General features: G+C 41.9%; 2 protein-coding genes across 2 annotated transcripts; both read right to left on the bottom strand.

The window, feature by feature from the left end:
• Positions 1-2,733: 2,733 nt before the first annotated feature.
• LOC306891608 (uncharacterized protein) lies at positions 2,734-14,398 on the bottom strand (the record flags this gene model as incomplete). Its single annotated transcript, XM_079451972.1, has 2 exons — positions 14,021-14,398; positions 2,734-3,890 (listed from the first exon to the last, which is right to left on the bottom strand). Exons 1-2 carry the CDS (start codon positions 14,109-14,111, stop codon positions 2,734-2,736), a joined length of 1,248 nt encoding a protein of 415 aa, XP_079308098.1. The 5' UTR covers positions 14,112-14,398.
• A 1,002-nt stretch (positions 14,399-15,400) lies between these two features.
• LOC306892385 (uncharacterized protein) lies at positions 15,401-21,140 on the bottom strand. Its single transcript, XM_079453458.1, has 2 exons — positions 20,751-21,140; positions 15,401-18,820 (listed from the first exon to the last, which is right to left on the bottom strand). Exons 1-2 carry the CDS (start codon positions 20,827-20,829, stop codon positions 17,661-17,663), a joined length of 1,239 nt encoding a protein of 412 aa, XP_079309584.1. The 5' UTR covers positions 20,830-21,140; the 3' UTR covers positions 15,401-17,660.
• Between the last annotated feature and the right edge of the window lie 3,884 nt (positions 21,141-25,024).

Raw genomic sequence — 25,024 nt, 5'->3', positions numbered from 1 at the left:
ACAGTATCTATCTTTATATCTTTCTATCTATCTTTCTATCTGTCTTTATATCTGTCTTTATATCTATCTACAGTATCTATCTTTATATCTTTCTATCTATCTTTCTATCTGTCTATATCTATCTACAGTATCTATCTTTATATCTTTCTATCTATCTTTCTATCTGTCTTTATATCTGTCTTTATATATATCTGCAGTTTTAATCCTTAGGCTCTCCTGATGACTTCGGGCACTCTCATGGTCCTTTACTGCCTCGACTTTAAAATTAGTAGTTCCTACCACGAAATTGTTCGTTTTGTTTTTTTCTTTCGCGTACATGCGGCAATCCTGACAAAACATGACGACATTTTCGTGATCAAACACAAGCCATTCACGACCCGTCAGCCATTTGGCATTACATTTTCTTTTCTTCGTTTCTCTGTTGATATCCTCATCCCCTGCCTCGTTCCTCTTCTCGCCCCCAGAAGTCTGTCCCAACCACCGCCTCATTTAGTTTAGCTAATCTTAACTTTATACTTTACTTTGCTAGCTAGCTAGCTAGCTATCTAGCTAAACTCCGTCTTATTTCAGTCTGCTCCCTGCTCTGGCTCCGTTCGTTTCCATGGTTTCTCGCGCTGGTTTCACTACAAACTGCGCGCAGCCAATGGGCGTATGAAACGTCACCACGTAGCATTACGAAACAGTGTTCTTGGGAAATGTAAGAAGTACTGTCAGGTGGATAAATGCATAGGATAAATGACCGAGAACAGAGCCTTATGTATCATGCATGTAATGCCTCATGCATCACCGGCCAAACTGGCTAGTAAGTTTTTATTAACACCCGCCAAAATGAATTTTTACCCGCATTTGGCGGGTTGGCTTTTAGAACCCTAATTAATTTAGAACCCTGAGTAGTAGGTATAGACAATACACTATACAGTAAAATCTAAATAAATACATTCATAAACTCTCATATAAAATACGCATGAACTCAAAAATATTTGAACTGAATACATCGTTCCGATTTCTTTGCTTGTGTCTTGAGGCCTGTTTGTCCTAAAATGTTCTTTTTGTTAAGCAAAATGCTGAATTGTTAAAAGTACTAAATTAAATAAAAATATAAGCAGCCTAAAATATAATGATTAATACGCCATTTTAAATTAAACATTTCCCTCATGTATTTGCCACTTTAGAAGTATTTCAAAGGGTCGGCTGATGGCTCCCACAAAGATAATTTGTGCATTGCCTCCTCATGGACACAAGGAACAGTTTGTCGTCCTACCCCTTTAAATCTCTGAAAGGTGAACCCCTCCAAGTCATTACAGGAATGCCCCTATTTCGTGCAGCTTCTGTCTTATTGAATGGAGAAACATCAAACTACACTTCCAAATTCAGATTTCAACATCATTTTAAATCATCTTACACCAAAAAGGCTCCCAGGCAATGCATGCTGCGTAGTAACAGTAATTGAGAGATGATGAATGCAAATGATTACATTTAATATAATAATAATAACTTTAATATTAATTCTGGGAACAGCCACAGCCATGCAAGCAAAAACATTGACATCTGGCCATCCTGCTGAAAATTCAATCAATGCACATAATGACAATACATTATACCTTTCGTGAATGTAATAGTGGATGCATGATTCTGCTTCTGTCTTTAATATTCACAAAAAATAAAATAACTTCTCAATTCTCTTAAAACAATAACTTTAAAGGAGACCTCTTGTGCACAATATATATTTAGATATTTGGGGGAAGGCATGCAAATGTGTTTAGAGAAATATAAATAAAATACCATCATGTCTTGTAATGTCATTTATTGTGTGTACACGCGTGCACAGGAGCCTGTCTTGTGTCGTTTAATGTCCTATATGGTCTACTATATACTGAAAAACAAAATAGAAGTTTTCACATTGGTCCGCAACGCCATCAAAGAACAGAGAACATGTTCATGCTATATACAAATTTAACATAAAATGAGGATTACACTTAAATAATAAAATGCATTTAATGTCCTCAAGTGTATTGTACTAGAGTGACTCAACAACACACAAAAAGAAACGGTTTATTAGCCTCACAAACAAGAGGAAAACGAACCATTGAAATATGGCTGTTGATTGTAGTTTTTGCTCATGTTGGCTCCGTTCTTGATTAAAATAAGACTATTACTTATTTTAAACTGGATTAAAGATTGAGTTTCAAACAACAGCCTTGAAAAATACCAAAGAAACAACACAATCCCTGAACATATGAAATACTTAAAACTGTATACAGCAACCAATAGTAGATGAGAGTATGAGAAGGGTTTCTGCTAAACCTAACTACGGTCTGTATAACTTGCATGGAGTTCTCCCTGAAGTGCATGATGGGGGTTCACAGCCACAGCTTCCAAATGCAAACAACACACTTACAGTAGAATTAATCAAATACATGTTGTAAATCAGCTACAATAACAAACAAACGTTGCTCTGTGCAAATACCTATGGACCTAACTGTATTAATAGTGCACTGTTGCAAAGCAGCTATACAAAAAACAAGCATGTATATACTAATATATATATATATATATATATATATATATTAGTCATCATTTGTCAACTACAATAGTGTAGTTGTACAAAGTGTAGTGTAGTTGACGTATATATATATATATATAGGCCTATATACCGTATTGTGACTCTGCATTTGTTCTTTCTTTTGATCCAATATGTGTTCATGGGGCCAATAAAGTGATCAAAAAGTGTGCTTACTGTGCTATTTTTGGACAAGCCTTTTTTAAATGTTTCCCTAGACTACCATATCGGCTGAAAGTCTTTCCACATGTTGGGCAGAGGTACGGCTTCTCTCCAGTATGAACTCTCTCGTGGACTTTCAGGCCCGATGACTGAGTGAAACACTTCTCACAGTGCGAACACTTGTAAGGTTTTTCGCCGGTATGAATTCTTTCGTGCACTTTCAATTCAGCAGGTCTAGCGAAAGCTTTCCCGCACTCCAAGCACTCATAAGACTTATCGCCAATATGCGTTTTGAGATGGTCTTTAAAACCGTGCAACCATAAGAAACTCTTTCCACAGAAAGAGCACACGTAACGCCTCTCGTCTTGATGAATCCTCATGTGCGTCTTAAGGTGTACGGCCAAAAAGAACTTTTTATCGCACTGGTCGCAGTGGAAGGGTCTTTCTCCTGAGTGAGAGAGCAGATGGGTCTTCAGATTGCACGCCTCTGTAAATCTCCTTCCACACTCAGAGCACTGATGCAATTTCTCTCCAGAATGGATTTTCATGTGAACCTTTAGGCTGCTGTGTTGTGTGAAACTTTTTCCACATAACATGCACGCAAAAGGCCTCTCTCCAGTATGAATTTTTGTGTGTTCTCGAAGGCCTTCTTTTTGCTTGTAACTCTTTCCACACTGAGGGCAGGTGAACGGCCTCTCTCCAGTGTGAATGCTTATGTGTCTCTTAAGCTCTCCTGGATTAGGGAAGCTCTTTTCGCACTGAGGGCAGGTGAAAGGCCTCTCGCCCGTGTGAATTCTTAGATGTCTCTTCAGGCCTCCTGAATTTGTGAAACTCTTTGTACACTGAGGGCAAGTAAAAGGCCTCTCGCCTGTGTGAATCCTAAAGTGCTCCTTAAGGCTTCCTTTACACGTAAAACTCTTTCCGCACTGAGGGCATGTGTAAGCCTTCTCACCAGTGTGAACTGCAATGTGGATTGCGAGGTGTCCTTTACGTGTAAAACTCTTTCCGCACTGTGGGCAGCTGAATGGATTTTTGCTTTCAGTTGTTTCTGGTGTTTGTGAGCAGGTTAAAGATTTTTTTTCAGTCAAGAAAATATGGCGTTTCTTATACCGTTGTTTCTTCTCCGCTTCATCTGGCAGCTCACTGTTCCCCTGCACCTCCATCAAGTCTAAAATAAAACATGAAAATGATCTAAATCAATTGAAGCAAAAATGAAATTACAAATACAAAAAAATAACAGTGCAGTGCACAACTGTAAGACTTTTGTCTGCTAGCACTGCTGATTTGTTACTTGTTTGCAATTTATTATTAATAACAGATATTATTTAACAAATAATCATTTATTACTTAAACTGAAACAAGACAAATTTACAACTACACTTCCAATTTGATATACATCAAAATGTATTTTAAAATAAAATACCAAATACCTTACTTTTAAGTGTATCTTAATAAACTACAAAATACAGCAGCCAAACTATGCATCAAAATAAACCATTGTATTTTAAAAATACCAAAAAAGACTTTTACAAGGGAGCCTGAAATTCCTTGGCAGACCTTCCATCAATTTGTCTATTTGATCACGCAGATGAAGGTTAGTTTTAAAGTAACCAACAGTTTAATGTTTAACTGTTTTCAAATGACTCATAATTGTTTCCTAATTTAGTATAATTCTGAGCTCCCTTGTCCTTATCGTGGATTGTCAAGGCTGTCACACTAAATTCACAGTTTTTTTCCTGCAGAGCATCATATCAGATTAAAGTCAGATTTTTACTTTGCGTCAGACCTACGCTGTAGGCAAACGCGCCAGTTATTGTTTATACTTGGGCATAGTTGTCCACGTCGACAGGCAATGACCACTAGGCATCAGCGTCCACAGGTGTGTTGCTTGTGTAACGAAGACAAGAGCCGAAGAAGAAGCAGTTGGTTGTGTAGGCTGTTTTAGAAGCATTTAGCTGTGATAGCAACAACTAAACAGTCACTTTTACAGCTTGAGTTTTATGATCTGAAGGGGTTTAAGCAGACCAATCAGCACTTGCAGACGCGTCTCATTGACATTTACATTTTTGGTCTCTGCGTAGGCTAGACACATAGGTGAAAATCGCACTTAAGGAGACTAACATGCAACACGTCTGTGGCATTTTTGTGGCAACTCGTTCGACTTGCACCATCAGTACCACTGTGCGAGTTTTATTGATTTTAAACAGACAAACTGCTCTACAGAGCACCTTTCGAAAAAACTCTCTCTGTCGAAGACATCTTCGTTCTGTGTCAGCCAAAGTAGTGCTTCGAAAGGAAGGGGTGGACTTAGTTGTAAATTCACAACCTCAACGCTAGATGCCGCTAAATTTCATAAACTGGACCTTTAAATGTGAAAAATGTGAAAACTTTTATTAGGGTTTACATTTTGAAATAGTATTTGTTTAAACCTAGGACCTCGAAGAGAAAGCTGCAGGAAGGGCTGCAGAAGAAAAAAAGTCATACAGGTTTAAAATGACAAGAGGGCGTGAAAATATTTACAGAATTTTCAGGTAACAATGGCACTTCATACGATCTGCTCACTAAATGTGCTGCAGGTATGACGTATATTTTGCAGGGCAACTAGTTCACTAGACAAAGTTTCAATAGTTTTATTTTTCTATTGGCTTTTGGCTTATTACAAAAGCAACTTATTAAATTTGTTGCTTGTTGATACATGTTTTGTCAAGATAAATCTCCACAAATGAACACACATTTTATAAGTTTTAAAGCCTGCTGTAGAATAAAAATGAAAATAGTTTAGGCTGGTGCTATCCGTAGTCGTTGATTCAAGCATTTTACTGAAAAACCATTCCAAAAAATAATTTACTTTCGGATGGTGGAACCAGAAGTGCTGCTACGGGTTTTGCCTACGTCAATCCCTGTCAGCCCTGCAGCCCTCTATAGTTGTATTTATATCTCATTGTTGAATTTAAATGGGCCAGGGCCTTTTTGTACTCTTTGTCCCTCTTCAAATGTTAACTTCGGCCCAGTCAAAGACACAAAGAGATGTCATAGTTGTCAAAGATGTTTTGTTTGTCTTTGTTTGAAACCATTCAGCAGCAGTGGCTGCATTCGTGACAAGAACTGGTTCCTCTACACAAAAGTTGGGGGAAGGGGAATTTTTTAGCATCTCCAATGCTCTACAGTAGTAGTGCATTTCTTTTCAATGTGAGGGAAGAACCTGGTAGAAAACCCATGCCGAGTCTGACAATGGAAGAACATGCAAACTCAAGGCTAGCTTTTACATCATTTAAATAAGATCCAAGGCAACCTAACTTGTTTTATCTCGGTGTTGTGCTACTGTAATGTTGATAATAAACTATATTGTTGAATATAATTAGCATTTTTAATTATTCATTTAGCAGACAAAAGTTACTTAATAAGAGCGCATTTTACATTTTGTCAAAGAGCTAACAACAAGTGCAGTTTACCAAGCCTACAAGTGCACTAGGACTAAAGAAAGGAAAAAACAAATATAAAGGATTTTAGAAGTTTTGTTTATATATAAACAGAGCAAGATTGTGTAAAGTTGACAGTCAGGGTAGTGTGGAACAGGTGTGATTTCAGCAGCTCAGTTGGAGGCTCGCAGATAGGCAAGGCAAGTAAATTTTTATAGCGCATTTCATACACAATGGTTATTCACAGTGCTTTACATAAAAATAATTAAAATAATAATCTAAAATAACCACAACAATAAAACAAGGAATTTAAAAACCTTAATTGATTTAAAGTTAATTAAAACTATTTTGAATAAACTGTTTATAGCAGTCAGTTCGGACAAGGCACAGTGCTTATTCAGTAAATGCACAGCTAAAAAGATGAGTTTTGAGTCTGCATTTAAATGTTGATAAAGTTTTAGCACATCTGATCTCTTCTGGAAGCTGATTCCAGCTACGGGCAGCATTCACCTTGTTTAGAGTGAACCCTTGATATATCTTACTGATCCTAATGATCTAAGTGGTCTGTTAGGTTTATATTTAGTGAGCATATCTGCATTATATTTCGGTCCTAGGCCGTTTAGTGATTTATAAACGAGTAAAATCAATCCTAAACGTAACTGGAAGCCAGTGTAGGTATTTAAGGACTGGTGTAACATGCTCAGATTTTCTGGTTCTAGTGAGAATCCTGGCAGCAGCGTTCTGTATGAGCTGCAGCTGTCTAATGGTTTTCTTGGGAAGGCCGGTGAGAAGACCATTGCAATGATCCACCCTGCTGGTAATGAAGGCATGAACAAGTATCTCTAAGTCTTGACTGGAAACAAAATATCTAATTCTTGAAAGGATTTTGAGATGGTAGTATGTTGATTTTGTTACCACTTTAACATGACTACTAAAACTAAGGTCTGACTCTTCTTCTTGACTTGATTTTTAGCTGTTTGGCCCCTAGAGTCGAGCATTAGTCTTGAGAACTTCATTTTTGTTTGCAAATGCAATGACTTCCGTTTTCTCCTTGTTTAACTGAAGAAAGTTTTGGCACACTCAACTGTTCATTTCAATGCATTGGCAGAGGGAGTCAATGGGGCTGTAGTCATTTGGTGATAAGGGTAGGTAAATCTGGGTCATCTGCATAGCTGTGATATGCAATATGGTTCTTTTTCATTGTTTGACTCTGTGGGAGCATATACAGGCTGAACAAGAGTGGCGCAAGAATTGAGCTTTGTGGGACATCGCATGTCATTGACATCCACTTGGACTTATGCTTTCCTCTACTCACATAATAACCTCTCCCATCTAAGAATGACCTGAACTATTTGAGGACCGTCCCAGAATGACTGATCCAGTTTTCTAGTCTCTCTAGAAGTATGTTATGATCGACAGTGTCAAATATAGCACTGAGATCTAGCAGTACCAGCACTGATATTTTGCCAGAATCTGAATTTAGGCGAGTATCACATATTATCTTTATGAGCGCTGTCTCTGTACTGTGATGCGGTCGGAAACCAGATTGAAACTTGTCCAGCTATCCATTAGAGTTTAAGAAGCTGTTCAGCTGGTTAAAAACAATCTTCTCAATAATCTTGCCTATAAAAGGAAGATTTGATATCGGTCTATAGTTGCTCAATATGGTGTTATCAAGATTGCCCTTTTTCAGGAGTTAACAACTGCAGTTTTGGAAAAGTCCTTGAAAGAAGGGATGCATTTACCACTTCTAACAGATCTACTTTTAAACAATTTAGCACACTTTTGAAAAATAAGATGTGGGAAGTGTGCCAAGAGGTTGATCATTCAAGGTGCTGTACTATTTCTCTCAAATTGTTGCTATACATTTCTTCAAAACAAGACATAGTAGCTTGTTTTTGTGATTGCGGTCTAATAATTATTGATCTTCTCAGAAAAGAAGGAAGAAAAGTAATCGCATTTGCATAATAATTTTTTTCTTCTTTGTTGCGAACAACTGCTGTGACAAAGTGAATGATAGCATCCAGTGTGCACACGATTCTAACATGTGCTGCACATTTGCATCGATTTACCACACTTAGTGTTCAATGTCTTTAAAGAAAATAGAAAATACATTTGTTTCTTATGCATCTGAGTATATCCAAATCCATAAACTGTTGTGATTTCTGTAACAATGAAAAAAATGTCAGTGACAAAACATTCATCCTGTACATGAAATTCCTAAAATGCTGCAATGACACTACCTACAACATTTCTTTAACGTCAAAGCAATATTACTCAAGTGTTCTGTGTGATTGTTTGATTATTTGCTAATAATTTACATTTAGTCATTAAGCAGACGCTTTTATCCAAAGAGCTAAGTGTTTTTATTTTTAAGTAGAAAAGAGATCGAAGTCAGAACTGATTGGTCAGGTGCTGACGGAAGATATGTATTTTCAGACGATTCATAAAGATGTCTACAGAATCTGCTGATCTAGTAGCAGCGGACAGATCATTCCACAAATGTGGAACCAATCCAGAGAAGGTACGCAAGAGATTTTTTACCTTTTTGGGATGGCACCACAAGATGTTGTTCGTTTGCAGAGCATAGGGATCTTGCAGGTACATATCTTCAATCGCATTAGAGTTTGAAGATTAGGGGTGCCGAATCAGTTGTGGTCTTGTAGACCAGGAGCAGTCTTGAATTTGATGCGAGCGACTATAGGGAGCCAATGTAACAATGAAGAGAGGAGTGATGTGTGCTCTCTTCGTTTCATTGAAGACCACTCTTTCCGCTGCATTCTGGATCATCTGTAGAGGTTTGGTTGTGCAAGCTGGAAGTCCAGCCAGTCGCATTGCTAGGCATGCTGAAATGCGTGCAGTAACAGTCAGATCGTTAGGCAGAAATGACAGGTGGAGTTGTGTATTATCCGCGTAGCAGTGATAGGAAAAGCCATGCTTCTGAATGACAAAGCTTAGGGATGTCATGTATACCGAAAATAGCAACAAACCAAACAGCCCTGAAGCAACCCTGTGCCGAGGTGTTGGGACTCAAGAGACCTCAACTCTCTAGGATACTCTAAATTACCTACCTGAGAGGTAAGACCTAAACCATTGCAGGACCATTCCAGAGACACCCATACCCATGAGAGTCAGGAGGATTTGGTGGTTAATGGTGTCAAAGGCGGAAGATAGATCCAGTAGGATAAGTACAGATGAGTTTGAGCCAGTCGCAGGGCTTCAATGATAGAGAGCATGGCAGTCTCAGTGGAATGACCGCTTTTGAAACCAGACTGGTTGCTGTCCAGTAGTTTGTTCTGCATGAGAAATGATGAGAGCTGGTTACATAAAACACGTCCAAGAGTTTTAGCAATGAAGGGGAGGAGAGATACCGGTTTGTAGTTCTCTAACAGTGCAGGATTAAGAGTGGGTTCCTTCAGTAGTGGGAAATGTACCAGTGATGAGAGACGAGTCGAAAATGTGGGTCAGAGCGTGAACAACTGATAGAGAGATGGCCTGGGGAGATGACTGGGAATGGGATCTAGCGGGCAGGTTAGAAGACATGACCTGGGAAACGTCATCTTCAGATACGAGAGAGAAAGAGAGGAGCGAGCATGTGTCGGGGGTTTGGGCGTGATCAAGAGAACATAAGATAACTAGGGATGCACGAGATGGCATAGATGTACGAGGGCATAAGCTGTCTGAGCAGGAGGTTAGTGTGGAGCAAAGACTGTCGGTGGCACTGTTAGTATCCAAGAGAGAGAGCTGTTCAGAGGGAGGGAGTGTGGTGGAGACAGCAGAGGATAAGCAGGTGGGAGTGTTTGTAGGCTGCGCCAGAATGTGACCAGTGGGGAAGCATGTGTAGTGTCTGGAGAAGTTAGGTCAAGATCAAGAGGGATGAGGAAATGATCCGACGTGTGCAGTGGGGTGACCGGAACGTGATGAGTGGAGCAGTAACGTGCGTAGATAAAATCTAGATGATTACCAGATTTGTGGTGGCTGAAGTGGGGACTCACTTGAGGTCAAATGTAGCAGTCAGGTTGTTAAAGTCGGCAGCCTGTGGTTTTTCAAGGTGGGTGTTGAAGTCTCCAAGTATGACGAGAGGAGTACCATCCTCAGTAATATACAATTTTATTACAGTTTTTTACACTAAATGCCAACCTCAGCTGCTGATTGAGTTATGTTTGCAAAAAAAAACTAAGTTTATTTGATCATAGAGTTACATTAAGTCTTACACTGCAAATGTATACGTGTGATGTTTTCTCTCCTAATATTTTTCTGATGTAACCAGGATGTTAAATATGACGAAAACACATTTCGATACGTGGCTATGGTTCTAAATGAAGCAAACGCATGAGCATATACGCTGTGCTGTCTGTCTTACTCTCGCTTTCTGATAACTGCATACAATATTGTATATACTGATTACAATACGGGGGGCCGCAATACCAGGACCCTACTTCTAGGACCCTTTTCTCTAACAGCGCCACCTACCACATCGGAGTTCGGAGAACCGCAGCATAATATAATAACACATCAAGTAAAAAACAATAAATCATTCCAGTCACTTAACCACATTTCAAGTACAAGAGTAAAGACACAAGGATGACTCAGGGTAGATTTAAGATTGTGTATATTTTATTAAATAACAAATAAACAGTGGAACACAATCAAAATAAATTGTTACATGCACCACTTCATTAATGACATGAGGTGGGCAAACTACGGCACGCGAGGCGGTTTTTAAATGTATTAAATAACATTGCGTTTCAGTTTGGATTTAGGTGAAACTTACTAATTTGATGTTATACAAACCAAATATGTTAGATGGCACGAGTCTGCAATGCAGCATACTTGAGTAAAAATTACAAGAGAGGGAGCCATGCGCTATTAAGACGGACCGGTTTAAACGCTGCATTCTTTTGTCTTTTGTCGTTTGACGACAAGTGTTGTGTGCTTTGGTTTATTATAGCATGACACAGAAATGAATTTTATCAAAAGCCTGTCTAGAGACACTTGTTACCGGAGCGCTGAGAAAGAGATACGACTGTGACGTATGGTTCTGTTGTTCTGCAATCGGTCACTATAGCTGAGAAATGCTCTTGGAGAGACTGGCTCTCAGCCAGATTGTAAATATGGGTCACAATGGATATAAATTAAATTGAGAGCTGTTTGCAAGGCCAAATGTTTAACCTCGTATGCCAATTCTCTTTCCCTTCATCAGCCCCGTTACAGACTAAAAACTATGGGTCAGCAAGCTTTTTCATGTGCCGCCCCGAGGTTAAAGAATTAGCTGCCTCTGATTGTCCGTAGCACTCCCATTTTTTAAAACACATCTTTTTAAGATTGCTTACAGTATTTAATGGTTATTAACTGACTGATATCAAGAGGTTTATATTCTGTTTCTTTTTACTTATTATTTATTTTTGGTATTACTTATTTGATGTATTGTTGTAGCGCTTTGGGTGTGAGAAAGGTGCATTATAAATAAAATGTATTATTATTATGATTATTATTATATGGGTGGAGATACAGAAAAGTATGTGTGGGTGTTTTTTTTAAATATAAAAGAGTTAAATCATACCAGATATTTACTGCATTTTAAAAGCTATAAATTCAATATTGAGCAGAAATAAGTTTAGCCTTTAGGTTCAGCCCTTCACTACAGTCCCATTTCTCATGCGGCCCCTGGGGATTAATAATTGCACACTCCTGAATTATTGAAAATAAATAATAATTTTATGACAGTGTGCAAATATTTTGCAATATTTTTTCAAATATAAAAGCGTTTAGAAAACAAAGTGTAGAAGGAATTGCATGTCCAACATCAAATTTTAGAGTAGAATAAATAATAAAAGATTTAATTTTAATGTGAAAATAATATGCTCCTATTAACATGGATTTGAATTTTTTTTGAGTTTGCCCACCCCTGACCTACTTCATTGATGACGTCTTCATTGAGTCCTAAGAGAGATAAAAGCCTAGAGAGAAAAAGAGAGAAGTGAATGAAATAATGAACATTCAGCATTTTCACGATGTCATTTCAAAAAAGTATTTAGTCAGCCACCAATTGTGCAAGTTCTCCCACTTAAAAAGACGAGAGCGGCCTGTAATTTTGATCATAGATACACTTCAAAAATGAGAGATAGAATTAGAAAACAAATCCAGAAAATCACATTGTCTGATTTTTAAAGAATTTATTTGCAAATTATTGGTGGAAAATAAGTATTTGGTCAATAAAAGTTCATCTAAATATTTTGTTATATACCCTTTGCTGGCAATGACAGAGGTCAAACGTTTTCTGTAAGTCTCCACAAGGCTTTTACACACTGTTGCTGGTAGTTTGGCCCATTCCTCCATGCAGATCTCCTCAAAGATTTTCTATGGGGTTGAGATCTGGAGACTGGCTAGGCCATTCCAGGACCTTGAAATGCTTCTTAAGAAGGCACTCTTTCGTTGCACGAGCGGTGTGTTTGGGAGCATTGTCATGCTGAAAGACCCAGCCACGTTTTATCTTCAATGCCCTTGCTGATGGAAGGAGGTTTTTACTCAAAATCTCATGATACATGGCCCCATTCATTCTTTCCTTTCCTTTACGTCGCCCTTTGCAGAAAAACAGCCCCAAAGCATGATGTTTCCACCCCCATGCTTCACAGTAGGTATTGTGTTCTTTGGATGCAACTCAGCATTCTTTCTCCTCCAAACACGACAAGTTGAGTTTTTACCAAAAAGTTCTATTTTGGTTTCATTTGACCATATGACATTCTCCCAATCCTCTTCTGGATCATCCAAATGCTCTCTAGACGGGCCCGGACATGTACTGGTTTAAGCAGGGGGACACGTCTGGCACTGCAGGATTTGAGTCCCTGGCTCAATAATTAGTAATGAGTGGAGGACAGAGGAGCCTCTTAAAGAAGAAGTTACAGGTCTGTGAGAGCCAGAAATCTTGCTTTTTTGTAGGTGACCAAATACAAGTATTTCTGGATTTATTTTTCTCATTCTGTCTCTCATAGTTGAAGTGTACCTATGATGAAAATTACAGGCCTCTCTCATATTTTTAAGTGGGAGAACTTGCACAATTGCTGGCTGACTAAATACTTTTTTGCCCCACTGTAACTGTAAGATAACACAGCCAGCGGCTAAGCAAGGCAATGTTCTCCAACTCACGTTCTCCGTTTTTTGTCAATTACTGTTTTTAACAGTTTTTTGTTTTTAAATGTTGCCTCGTGGCAAGAGACAAGCGACACTAGCGACAGAGTCGCTGGCAGTGTGAACGTTCATTAAGCTTGCCAGTCGTGCTACGGTTTCGGTAAACGAATATACTTAAAAATTGTTTTATATCGTGGCCATATAGTGTGCATTCAAGACTATTTAGCAACTCACATTGGCTAAATGAGCTTTCCAATTAAAATAATAAAAAAAGGCTTTAATGTTAAACGAAAAAAAAGATTCACATTTGATACTCACACTGTCCTCCATACTTCAGAAAAACACGCAGATGCACTCGTGGATTCTGTTGTTGCTAAAAACATAGGGTTCTAGAGGTTCTCCAGGTTTGCAGGCAGATGCTACTCCAGGCAACTGCTTGAGATGAGACGCGTAAGAAACAGTCTTGTTAAATGAGCCTATTAGAAATAAGCGCATTTCAGGACAAATATACTAACAATGTCTTGACAGCAAACATCAGAACAACGCGGTAACCGTGGTATAAGCGGAATAATTAACGTTGAATTCTTAGAAAATAATGCACTTCGTAATTTGAAAATAAAAAATAGGGAACACATAAGTATGTTACTTAACATTCTGTTTTCGAACGTAATCACAACATTTTACAAAAAAAAAAAATGGGTTTACAACGTTCATGCTGGGCGATATTTGAGAATGAAGAATGAGCACCAACCTGTTTGTACCTCTGTGTCTTCAGGCCTATTTGTCATTTTGCTTTGCTCCGAATCACTTATGTCCTCACTCTCCTCTTTATCGGACTCCATCCGAAATTCTAAAGCGGGCGTCGTTCCTGCCTCTTTCAAAACGGGTTGTCTTCACGTTTAACTGTACAATAATGACTGAAACATTCTATGTAGCCCACATGTGTCAGAATGCTTTATTTAGAGAAATATGCCAATCAATCGACAGACTATAGACGTAAATGCATTCATTTATCATAACTCACGTTCAACAAATTCTGTTACATGACCAAGTTCTTTAAATACTTTTACATCCAACCACTTTTGAACGTCGTTTAACATTCCTAACGTTACCGTTCCAAACAGCAAATAATCACAAATCTGTCCTCATGCAGCCACGGCGCAGATGTTATGACGTCTCTGTTACGTGGGCACGTATGTCGCAGGTTGGTACAAAATGTGAACGCCTCGTCAAAAACAAAAAACAAACACGTAGGATACTGCTGGATTTAGTTTATAAATAAAATTCTATTTTGTTTATAATTTATATTACAGTGATAATCTTGTATTCATATGTATGTTATGTGCTATCATAAATTATTTTATCTTTTCAAATAATTAATTATTTTATTTAAATTAACTTCTCTTTTTATTCTCTATTTATTATTTAATTTGCGTCTAAAGCCTTGTTGTTTCTTGGTCTAATTGATAGTAATTAGTTTTTTTAAGCTGCAGTCCATAACTTTTACGGTTAATAATGATGTTTTTTTATTAAAGAAACATAAGGAAAACTGTGTAGGAATAACGTAAAAATGAATAATAGAAAAAAAGTACAATTATAACAGGATCCATCCCGTATAAAGATAAACATTTCAAACCGAGATGGAGATACAGAGGCAAAAGTTACAGATCGTAAAACAGTTGACTATGGCTTTGTCAAAATACACACACTTGCAATCTTTTATGATGTATTTCCTGTATTTGGCTCCAGTCTTCGTAAAGATCCTAAGTGATCATGAACACACCAGAAGATATTTGGAAGAATGTCAGTTAGCAAACAGATCTCATCCCCCATGAATGCAAGGAAAAACAATACTGTTGGAGTCAATGGGTAATGAGATCTGTTTGCTTACTGACAATCTTCCAAATATCTTTGTGTTTAGCAGAAACAAGAATCCAGGTTTGGAACAATCTAAGTGACAGAATTTTCATTTTTAAGTAAACTATCCACGTCTTATTTGAAACGTTTTTTTTGCCTTCATTGAACAGAATTGGAAGAGATATGTAGAGATGGAAAAGATGAGGTGAGGAGAAGGGATATTTCAGCAAACATGTTACGACATTACATCTACTACAATGAGTAAACAAACCATGTCTTGTTGTCATTTATTGTTTAATTATTTAATAAAATTAGCCAAACACAGTCACATATAATATACAAGATGTGCAGACAAATACCACATATCTTTTAACAACTGCGTAAATACTTCCAACAAGATTTACAAGGCTGATGTTGAAACTGTTTTAAAGTCATTTTCATATTAATTTCTCGAGTGATTTTTTACAAATCTGCACTGTTTGCAAAGCAGATTTACAGCAAATACATATTGATACAGAAAGTAAGGGTGTCATGATATAATGAATAAACCTGATATTAAAACCATGATCGTTGATAATGTGTTAATGCTACACATATGAAATGTTGTGAATCATTTTGCATCCATAACCAATAGTTACCAATAGCAACTCTCTCTCTCTCTCTCTCTCTCTCTCTCTCTGCCTCCCTACACTTGTATTTTGACTATAATGTATTGGTAAAATAAAAAATTTAATAAAGAATGACCGATATTAATCGATATTGTGATTCTAACTTCTAATATTGTAAATGCCCTTTACAGATAGTAGTGATAAAACAAAACAAAAAAAAGAATATTATGTTAATCAGAAAATTCATGTACATTGACAAAACTAACTGAAAATAACTGTAGGTTTTAACCAAAGTATTATATTCATAGTGTTATTAAGCATGTGTGTTTATCAAGACAAATGGTCTGTTTGATTATAATCTATTGATTATAAATAGTCTCAAATTTGAAGCATTTCAAGAAATGGAAATAGCATTACATCTTAACGTTCTTATCTACTGAATAACAACGCTTCATGAGAAGATAATGAATCATAACAGTAAATCATTTTCAGAGACAATGAGACTTGGTAGATTTAGTTCATAGATAATCATAATAACCAGACACAGTATTTTAGCTTTTATGGAAATAGCCCAGAAAGAGGAATTTATATAAAAACACAAAAAAATAACAACACAAACAAGGATTTGCAGAAATACCATAAAATATAGTTAACATGTACATTAACTGAGAAACGTGTCGAAGATCATATTAAACGCAACATTATAAATCAACCCTTGACCCTAAAACAGAAAATCATCAGTCTCCCATTGAGCAATCCAAAAGGAACAGTGGAAAAGAACCAACACCAAATCAAGCACGAAGTCCAGTTCTCCATGTAATACATGTTATTACGACAAAAAGCGTAAAATCGTTTTTGACAAATCCTACCACACACAAGTAACGTGATTTATTTACAAATAAAGCTGTCAGCAGCATGGGGAGATGGCGATGCTTTTATGCATTTGAGTATCTTAAAGGGGTCATATGGCACAAATATGTGTTTTCTGTGTCTTTGGTGTGTTACAAGTTGCCCATGCATGTGTTAGACACGTAAGTGTCGGAACAAAAGATGCATTCGATCTAAAAGTGAATGCTCACCTAGACTAGCCTGAAACCCCTCATGTAACCACACCCCCACAAAATGACGTCAGTTCGTGGTATGATTTGACTACGCATATAAGGTGGGCATACCTGTCATTACAATTGCTTTGGAACCTGATGTTCCAAATATGGTAAGAGGCGTTACATTTCCATCACACGCTTGCAGTATTTTACCAATCACTAGGCACTGGCTTTTCAGAGCGATGAGTTTTGTAAAAAATCTGCACGTTTCAGAGAGACGGGGCAAGGAGATAGAAACATGCACGATATGTGGAAAATAAAGTTTTTTTAACTTTAAATCGAGTATAAACACATTACATTACATCTAAAACAAACTATAACATAGTTTTAGCCGTGTCATATAACCCCTTTAAGCCCCTGCAAAAGAACTTCTTATATGAAATATAAAAATTTGCCACTCAACGTATAAAACATGTCAGTTACTGTGGGCAGTAGGGCACTGAATATTGGCATGTAGATGTCAGTCCAGGACTTTTATAAAACATAAAATATGGGGCGGATTGGACATTGACACAGACACATTGTTCATCGAAACCTTGAATGCTTTGCAACTTAACATTTCAAAAGGCCTTTAGGTGAGTCTGACTGAATGATGCTGATCTCATTAAAGAGTTTATAAAAATACAATGCCTGTAAATGGCAAAGACCCGCAGAGAAAACGTTCTCGAGGCTTTAAGCATGTTTAGGCCCTCAAAAATTGCAATTCAGTACAGAGAGGAATGATAATAATAGTAATAATACACAAAGCATTTCTAGTATGATCCTCGCACCATCTGTGCTTAGGCTCTTACTACTACTCAATTCTGGGTAGGCTGAACTTTGTTTACTGTGAAGATTTTGGGCAAGCTGTTTTTAAATGTTTTCCTAAATTACCATATCGGCTGAAAGTCTTTCCGCATGATGGGCAGAGGTACGGCTTCTCTCCAGTATGAACTCTCTCGTGGACTTTCAGGGCTCCTGACTGAGTGAAACACTTTTCACATTGTGAACACTTGTAGGGCTTTTCTCCCGTATGGATTCTCTCGTGCACTTTTAATTCAGCAGCTCTAGCAAATGTGCTCCCGCACTCAAAGCACTCATAAGACTTGTCGCCAATATGCGTTTTGAGATGGTCTTTAAAGCCGTGCAACCATAAGAAACTCTTTCCACAGAAAGAGCACACGTAACGCCTCTCGTCTTGATGAATCCTCATGTGCGTCTTAAGGTGTACGGCCAAAAAGAACTTTTTATCGCACTGGTCGCAGTGGAAGGGTCTTTCTCCTGAGTGAGAGAGCAGATGGGTTTTCAGATTGCCTGCCTCAGCAAATCTCTTGCCACACTCTGGACACTCGTGTAATTTCTCTCCAGAATGGATTTTCATGTGCCTTTTAAGGCTTCTTGGATGTGTGAAACTCTTTCCACACAACATGCATGCAGAAAGCTTCTCTCCGGTGTGAATTTTTTCATGTTCCTTGAGGCCTTCTTTTTGTGTGAAGCTCTTTCCGCAATGAGGGCAGGGGAACGGCTTCTCCCCGGTGTGGGTTCTTAAATGCCTCTTCAGGTCTCCTGAACACGTGAAACTCTTTTCGCACTGAGGACAGGTGAAAGGCTTTTCGCCCGTGTGAATCCTTATGTGCCTTTTAAGGTCTTCCTGACGAGCAAAACTGGACTCGCACTGAGGGCATGTGAAAGGTTTCTCTCCGGAGTGAATTTTACAATGATCCTTAAGGCTCGCTTTACAAGTGAAACTGATTCCACACTCAGGACATGTGTAAGGCCTCTCACCGGTGTGAGTAACCATGTGAATCTTGAGGTGTCCTTTACGTGTGAAACTCTTTCCACACTCGGGACAGATGAACAATGTGTTGGCTTGTATGTCATCTTGTGAAGAATTATTTTCAGTGTCTGAGGAACTAAGAGATTCATCTCCACTAATGAAATCCTGATTTTCCTGATACTCCTCCACTACATTCAAATCTTCACTTTCCTTGACTGGCATCAGCTCTAAAATAAACACATTACATGGTCAAGCCAGATAAAGTGACATTACAAATGTTTCATCTATCATTAGCTCTATAATAAAAAGAGAAACAAGAGAAAAACAACAGAACTGAGTCATGAATCATTTTTCTTATGCTTTTATATGCTATCAGATCTGGTAAAGAGCTGCTAGTACCCAAAGTTATAATACTTTTATTATACCCTAGGTAAATATGTCATCTTTTGATCTTTTATTTAAAAAAATCTAACCTTTCATTAGAGAATACGAATTTTAAATGGGGGAAACTCATTTTGAAATAAATGTTTTTTTCTAATACACATCGCTCATAATTAATGACACCCTTTTATTTAATACTTTTTGCAACCTTGTTTGTTTGCCAAGATAAACAGTCTTCACCTGTAATGACTAATGAGTTTAGAGAACACCTGACAAGAGATCAAAGACAATTCCTTTACACAGAGTCCCTTATCCAGACCTTTCACTTTGTCTCTTCAGTTTTCCCCACACATTTTCGATAAGGTCCAGGTTAGGGAACTGGGATCACCATGGCAGAAGCTTGGTCTTGTGCTCCGTGACCTATATTGTTTTTGTGTTGAAGTTTGTTTTTAGATCATTGTACTGTTGGAAGATCCCAACTTGGCCCATTATGTGACTCCTAGCAGGGAGGGTCAGGTTTAGATTTTGGATAGAATACATGATGCCATCTATTCAATTCAATTCAACTTTATTTATATAGCGCTTTTCACAATTTGCATTGTTCCAAAGCAGCTTTACAGGGGAAAAACACAAAAAAAGGATAAAACACAGAACATGAATAGTTTAACTTGTTATAGACCTAGTAAATAATATCTAATGTCAGCAGTCTCCCGGTGGTTTATTTAGCATATTTTGAATTAAGTGAATGCTTGGCTGAAAAGATGTCTTTAATCTAGATTTAAATTGGGCGAGTGTGTCTGATTCTCGAATAGTATCAGGAAGGCTATTCCAGAGTTTAGGTGCTACGTATGAGAAAGCTCGACCCCCTTTGGTGGATTTAGTTATTCTAGGTATTATCAAAAGTCCTGAATTTAGTGATCTTAGAGAACGGGGTGGCTTGTAGTGTGATAATAATGTTTCAGAGGGGCGGCATATATATGGAGAACAGCATGGGTCCCAGAACCGATCCCTGAGGTAATCCATTGCGTTAGATTTGATCTATCTAAACAAGATATAATTAAATAATAGAACTTTTTTTAAAGTACCTCACGTGTATCCCTGTGTGAACACAACCCATCTTGAGTGTTTGTGGCTAATGCTCCTTTTTACTTTCATCTGACCAAAGAACATTAGAAAAGCTTCAAATTGGATTAGTTATTTGGACAGATGGCAGCGTTCCCCCATTTAAAATTCGAACTCTCTGATAAAAGGTTCGATTTGTTAATGTTTCACATAAAAGATCAAAAGGCTTAAAGGGATAGTTCACCTTCAAAGTGAAAAGTCTGTCCGGCCTCTTGTCATTTTAAACCTGTGTGACTTTATTTTTTATGCTGAACACAAAAGAAGATATTCTGAAGAATGTTTGGAAAAGACAACCATTGGCCCCCATTGACTTGCGTTGGTTTTGTGTCCATAGAAGTCAATGGCAAAGCGGTTTTTGGTTACCAACATTTTTCTTCTTTTGTGTTTTGCAGAAGAAAGAAAAATCACAGGTTTAAAATTACAACAGGGTAAGTAAATGATGACAGAATTTTCAATTTGAAGATAAATGAAGCAGATTTATTTTCACAGCCTTCTTGGTCATATACGTATGAATCATTTTGAGCACAAATACTTTTCGATATTTCATCCGGTTTTTTGTTTACACACGTTATTTCACTACTTTGATTACGTACATACATAGTAAAGTTTTGAAATGTTTCTCTGTAGTGATCGAAGAATTAAAGACACACCAACCTCCATCATCTTCTTCATCGTCAATACTTTCATTAGTGACGCTGCGCGGTTCTGGATCACTGAAGTCCTCAATCTCCATCTTCACACAAGATTGACACGAAGATCTTCGTTAAAACGCCTCGCTTTAAAGCGTTATTTCATCAAATCCGAATTCAATGCACGATGCACCTGTGTGCTCACTGGGTGTGGTTTGTCTTTAGAAAAATAAACTGCATTAATCTTGCGCGAAGATTATGACAAACAATTTCCTTTCAAATGTTCGGCCTTAAATTGTAATAATAGTAACGTTGCTATAAAGCAATTCGAAGCGTCCTTGGACGCTTGGTTTTGTTATATGCCTCGGTTGGTTGTTGTAAACGCCGAGTGACTCAAACACACAAACCTCTCTGTGGAGCTGCGGCACAGTCTTATAACGTCACATCACCACAATGGCGTCATTCGTTGAAGCAAAATAAAAGTCCCATGGGCAGCGGATTTGTTTTCACAAGGACAATAAAGAACAAATATAGCGCTGCTTTAATTGTTTTTGATGCATTGTTTGTTTGTGGAAAAATTATATTTAACAACTTGTTGTAAATTTCTTGCACTGACTGATCGACTTGCTTCAACTTAAGACCTCAATATTTATTTTGATGTCATTTGCCCCAAGCTATGATCTCCAACCCTGCTACTGGATTGTTCCAACACACCTGTCTGTAGTTTTTCTTCTTGGAAGAAAAATTGGGTTTGTCCGGCATTTTCACTCTGGCTCTGGCTCTGGCTCGGCAGACGCGGCGTGAAGCTCTGGCTCTGGCTCTGGCTCGGCAGACGCGACGTGAAGCTCTGGCTCTGGCTCAGCAGACGCGCCGTGAAGCCCTGGCTCTGGCTCAGCAGACGCGCCGTGAAGCTCTGGCATCAGCAGACGCGGCGTGAAGCTCTGGCTCGGCAGACGCGGCGTGAAGCTCTGGCTCTGGCATCGGCAGACGCGCCATGAAGCTCTGGCATCGGCAGACGCGCCATGAAGCTCTGGCTCGGCAGACGCGGCGTGAAGCTCTGGCTAGGCAGACGCAGCGTGAAGCTCTGGCTCGGCAGACGCGGCGTGAAGCTCTGGCTCGGCAGTCGCGGCGTGAAGCTCTGGCTCGGCAGATGCGTCGTGAAGCTCTGGCTCTGGCTCGGCAGACGCGCCGTTAAGCTCTGGCTCTGGCTCTGCTCTGGCTCGGCAGACGCGCCGTGAAGCTCTGGCTCTGGCTCGGCAGACGCGCCGTGAAGCTCTGGCTCTGCTCTGGCTCGGCAGACGCGCCGTGAAGCTCTGGCTCTGGCTCGGCCGTGAAGCCCTGGCTCTGGCTCTGGCTCTGGCTCTGGCTCTGGCTCTGGCTCTGGCTCTGGCTCTGGCTCTGCTCTGGCTCGGCAGACGCGGCGTGAAGCTCTGGCTCGGCCGTGAAGCCCTGGCTCTGGCTCTGCTCTGGCTCGGCAGACGCGGCGTGAAGCTCTGGCTCTGGCTCAGCCGTGAAGCTCTGGCTCTGGCTCTGGCTCTGGCTCTGGCTCTGGCTCTGCTCTGGCTCGGCAGACGCGGCGTGAAGCTCTGGCTCGGCCGTGAAGCCCTGACTCGGCAGACGCGGCGTGAAGCCCTGGCTCTGGCTCGGCAGACGCGGCGTGAAGCTCTGGCTCTGGCTCGGCAGACGCGGCGTGAAGCCCTGGCTCTGGCTCGGCAGACGCGCCGTGAAGCTCTGGCTCTGGCATCGCCAGACGCGCCATGAAGCCCTGGCTCGGCAGACGCGGCGTGAAGCTCTGGCTCGGCAGACGCGGCGTGAAGCTCTGGCTCGGCAGACGCATCGTGAAGCTCTGGCTCGGCAGACGCGGCGTGAAGCTCTGGCTCGGCAGACGCATCGTGAAGCTCTGGCTCGGCAGACGCATCGTGAAGCTCTGGCTCGGCAGACGCGGCGTGAAGCTCTGGCTCTGGCATCGGCAGACGCGGCGTGAAACTCTGGCTCTGGCATCGGCAGACGCGGCGTGAAGCTCTGGCTCTGGCTCGGCAGACGCGGCGTGAAGCTCTGGCTCGGCAGACGCGGCGTGAAGCTCTGGCTCTGGCTTGGCAGATGCGCCGTGAAGCTCTGGCTCTGGCTTGGCAGATGCGCCGTGAAGCTCTGGCTCTGGCATCGCCAGACGCGCCATGAAGCCCTGGCTCGGCAGACGCGGCGTGAAGCTCTGGCTCGGCAGACGCGGCGTGAAGCTCTGGCTCGGCAGACGCGGCGTGAAGCTCTGGCTCGGCAGACGCGGCGTGAAGCTCTGGCTCGGCAGACGCATCGTGAAGCTCTGGCTCGGCAGACGCATCGTGAAGCTCTGGCTCGGCAGACGCGGCGTGAAGCTCTGGCTCTGGCATCGGCAGACGCGGCGTGAAACTCTGGCTCTGGCATCGGCAGACGCGGCGTGAAGCTCTGGCTCTGGCATCGGCAGACGCGGCGTGAAGCTCTGGCTCTGGCTCGGCAGACGCGGCGTGAAGCTCTGGCTCGGCAGACGCGGCGTGAAGCTCTGGCTCTGGCTTGGCAGATGCGCCGTGAAGCTCTGGCTCGGCAGACGCGCCGTGAAGCTCTGGCTCTGCTCTTGCTCGGCAGACGCGGCATGAAGCTCTGGCTCTGGAATCGGCAGACGCGGCGTGAAGCTCTGGCTCTGGCTCGGCAGACGCGGCGTGAAGCTCTGGCTCGGCAGACGCGGCGTGAAGCTCTGGCTTGGCAGATGCGGCGTGAAGCTCTGGCTCGGCAGACGCGGCGTGAAGCTCTGGCTCTGCTCTTGCTCGGCAGACGCGGCGTGAAGCTCTGGCTCAGGCTCGGCCGTGAAGCCCTGGCTCAGGATCTGGCTCTGCTCTGGCTCGGCAGACGCGGCGTGAAGCTCTGGCTCGGCCGTGAAGCCCTGGCTCTGGCTCTGCTCTGACTCGGCAGACGCGGCGTGAAGCTCTGGCTCTGTTCTGGCTCGGCAGACACGGCGTGAAGCTCTGGCTCTGGCTCGGCCGTGAAGCCCTGGCTCTGGCTCTGGCTCTGGCTCTGCTCTGCTCTGGCTCGGCAGACACGGCGTGAAGCTCTGGCTCGGCCGTGAAGCCCTGGCTCGGCAGACGCGGCGTGAAGCCCTGGCTCTGGCTCGGCAGACGCGGCGTGAAGCTCTGGCTCTGGCTCGGCAGACGCGGCGTGAAGCCCTGGCTCTGGCTCGGCAGACGCGGCGTGAAGCTCTGGCTCTGGCTCGGCAGACGCGGCGTGAAGCCCTGGCTCTGGCTCGGCAGACGCGCCGTGAAGCTCTGGCTCTGGCATCGCCAGACGCGCCATGAAGCTCTGGCTCGGCAGACGCGGCGTGAATCTCTGACTCTGGCTCGGCAGACGCAATGGTGAAGCTCTGGCTCTGGCTCGGCAGACGCGGCGTGAAGCTCTGGCTCGACAGACACGGCGTGAAGCTCTGGCTCGGCAGACGCGGCGTGAATCTCTGACTCTGGCTCGGCAGACGCAATGGTGAAGCTCTGGCTCTGGCTCTGGCTCGGCAGACGCATCGTGAAGCTCTGGCTCGACAGACACGGCGTGAAGCTCTGGCTCTGGCATCGGCAGACGCGGCGTGAAGCTCTGGCTCGGCAGACGCGGCGTGAAGCTCTGGCTCGGCAGACGCGCCGTGAAGCTCTGGCTCGGCAGACGCGCCGTGAAGCTCTGGCTCGGCAGTCGCGCCATGAAGCTCTGGCTCGACAGACGCGTCGTGAAGCTCTGGCTCGACAGACGCGTCGTGAAGCTCTGGCTCTGGCTCGGCAGACGCAGCGTGAAGCTCTGGCTTGGCAGACGCGGCGTGAAGCTCTGGCTCGGCAGACGCGGCGTGAATCTCTGGCTCTGGCTCGGCAGACGCAATGGTGAAGCTCTGGCTCTGGCTCGGCAGACGCGGCGTGAAGCTCTGGCTCGACAGACGCGGCGTGAAGCTCTGGCTCTGGCATCGGCAGACGCGGCGTGAAGCTCTGGCTCTGGCATCGGCAGACGCGCCGTGAAGCTCTGGCTCTGGCTCGGCAGACGCGCCGTGAAGCTCTGGCTCGGCAGACGCGCCGTGAAGCTCTGGCTCGGCAGTCGCGCCATGAAGCTCTGGCTCGACAGACGCGTCGTGAAGCTCTGGCTCTGGCTCGGCAGACGCAGCGTGAAGCTCTGGCTTGGCAGACGCGGCGTGAAGCTCTGGCTCGGCAGACGCGGCGTGAAGCTTCTGGCTTGGCAGACGCGGCGTGAAGCTTCTGGCTTGGCAGACGCGGCGTGAAGCTTCTGGCTAGGCAGACGCGGCGTGAA

Source organism: Barbatula barbatula (assembly GCF_947034865.1).
Source record: "Barbatula barbatula genome assembly, chromosome: 3".
NCBI lineage: Eukaryota > Metazoa > Chordata > Actinopteri > Cypriniformes > Nemacheilidae > Barbatula > Barbatula barbatula.
Note: the sequence above shows the minus strand (reverse complement) of the source record. Positions and strands in the feature narration are given on the sequence as shown.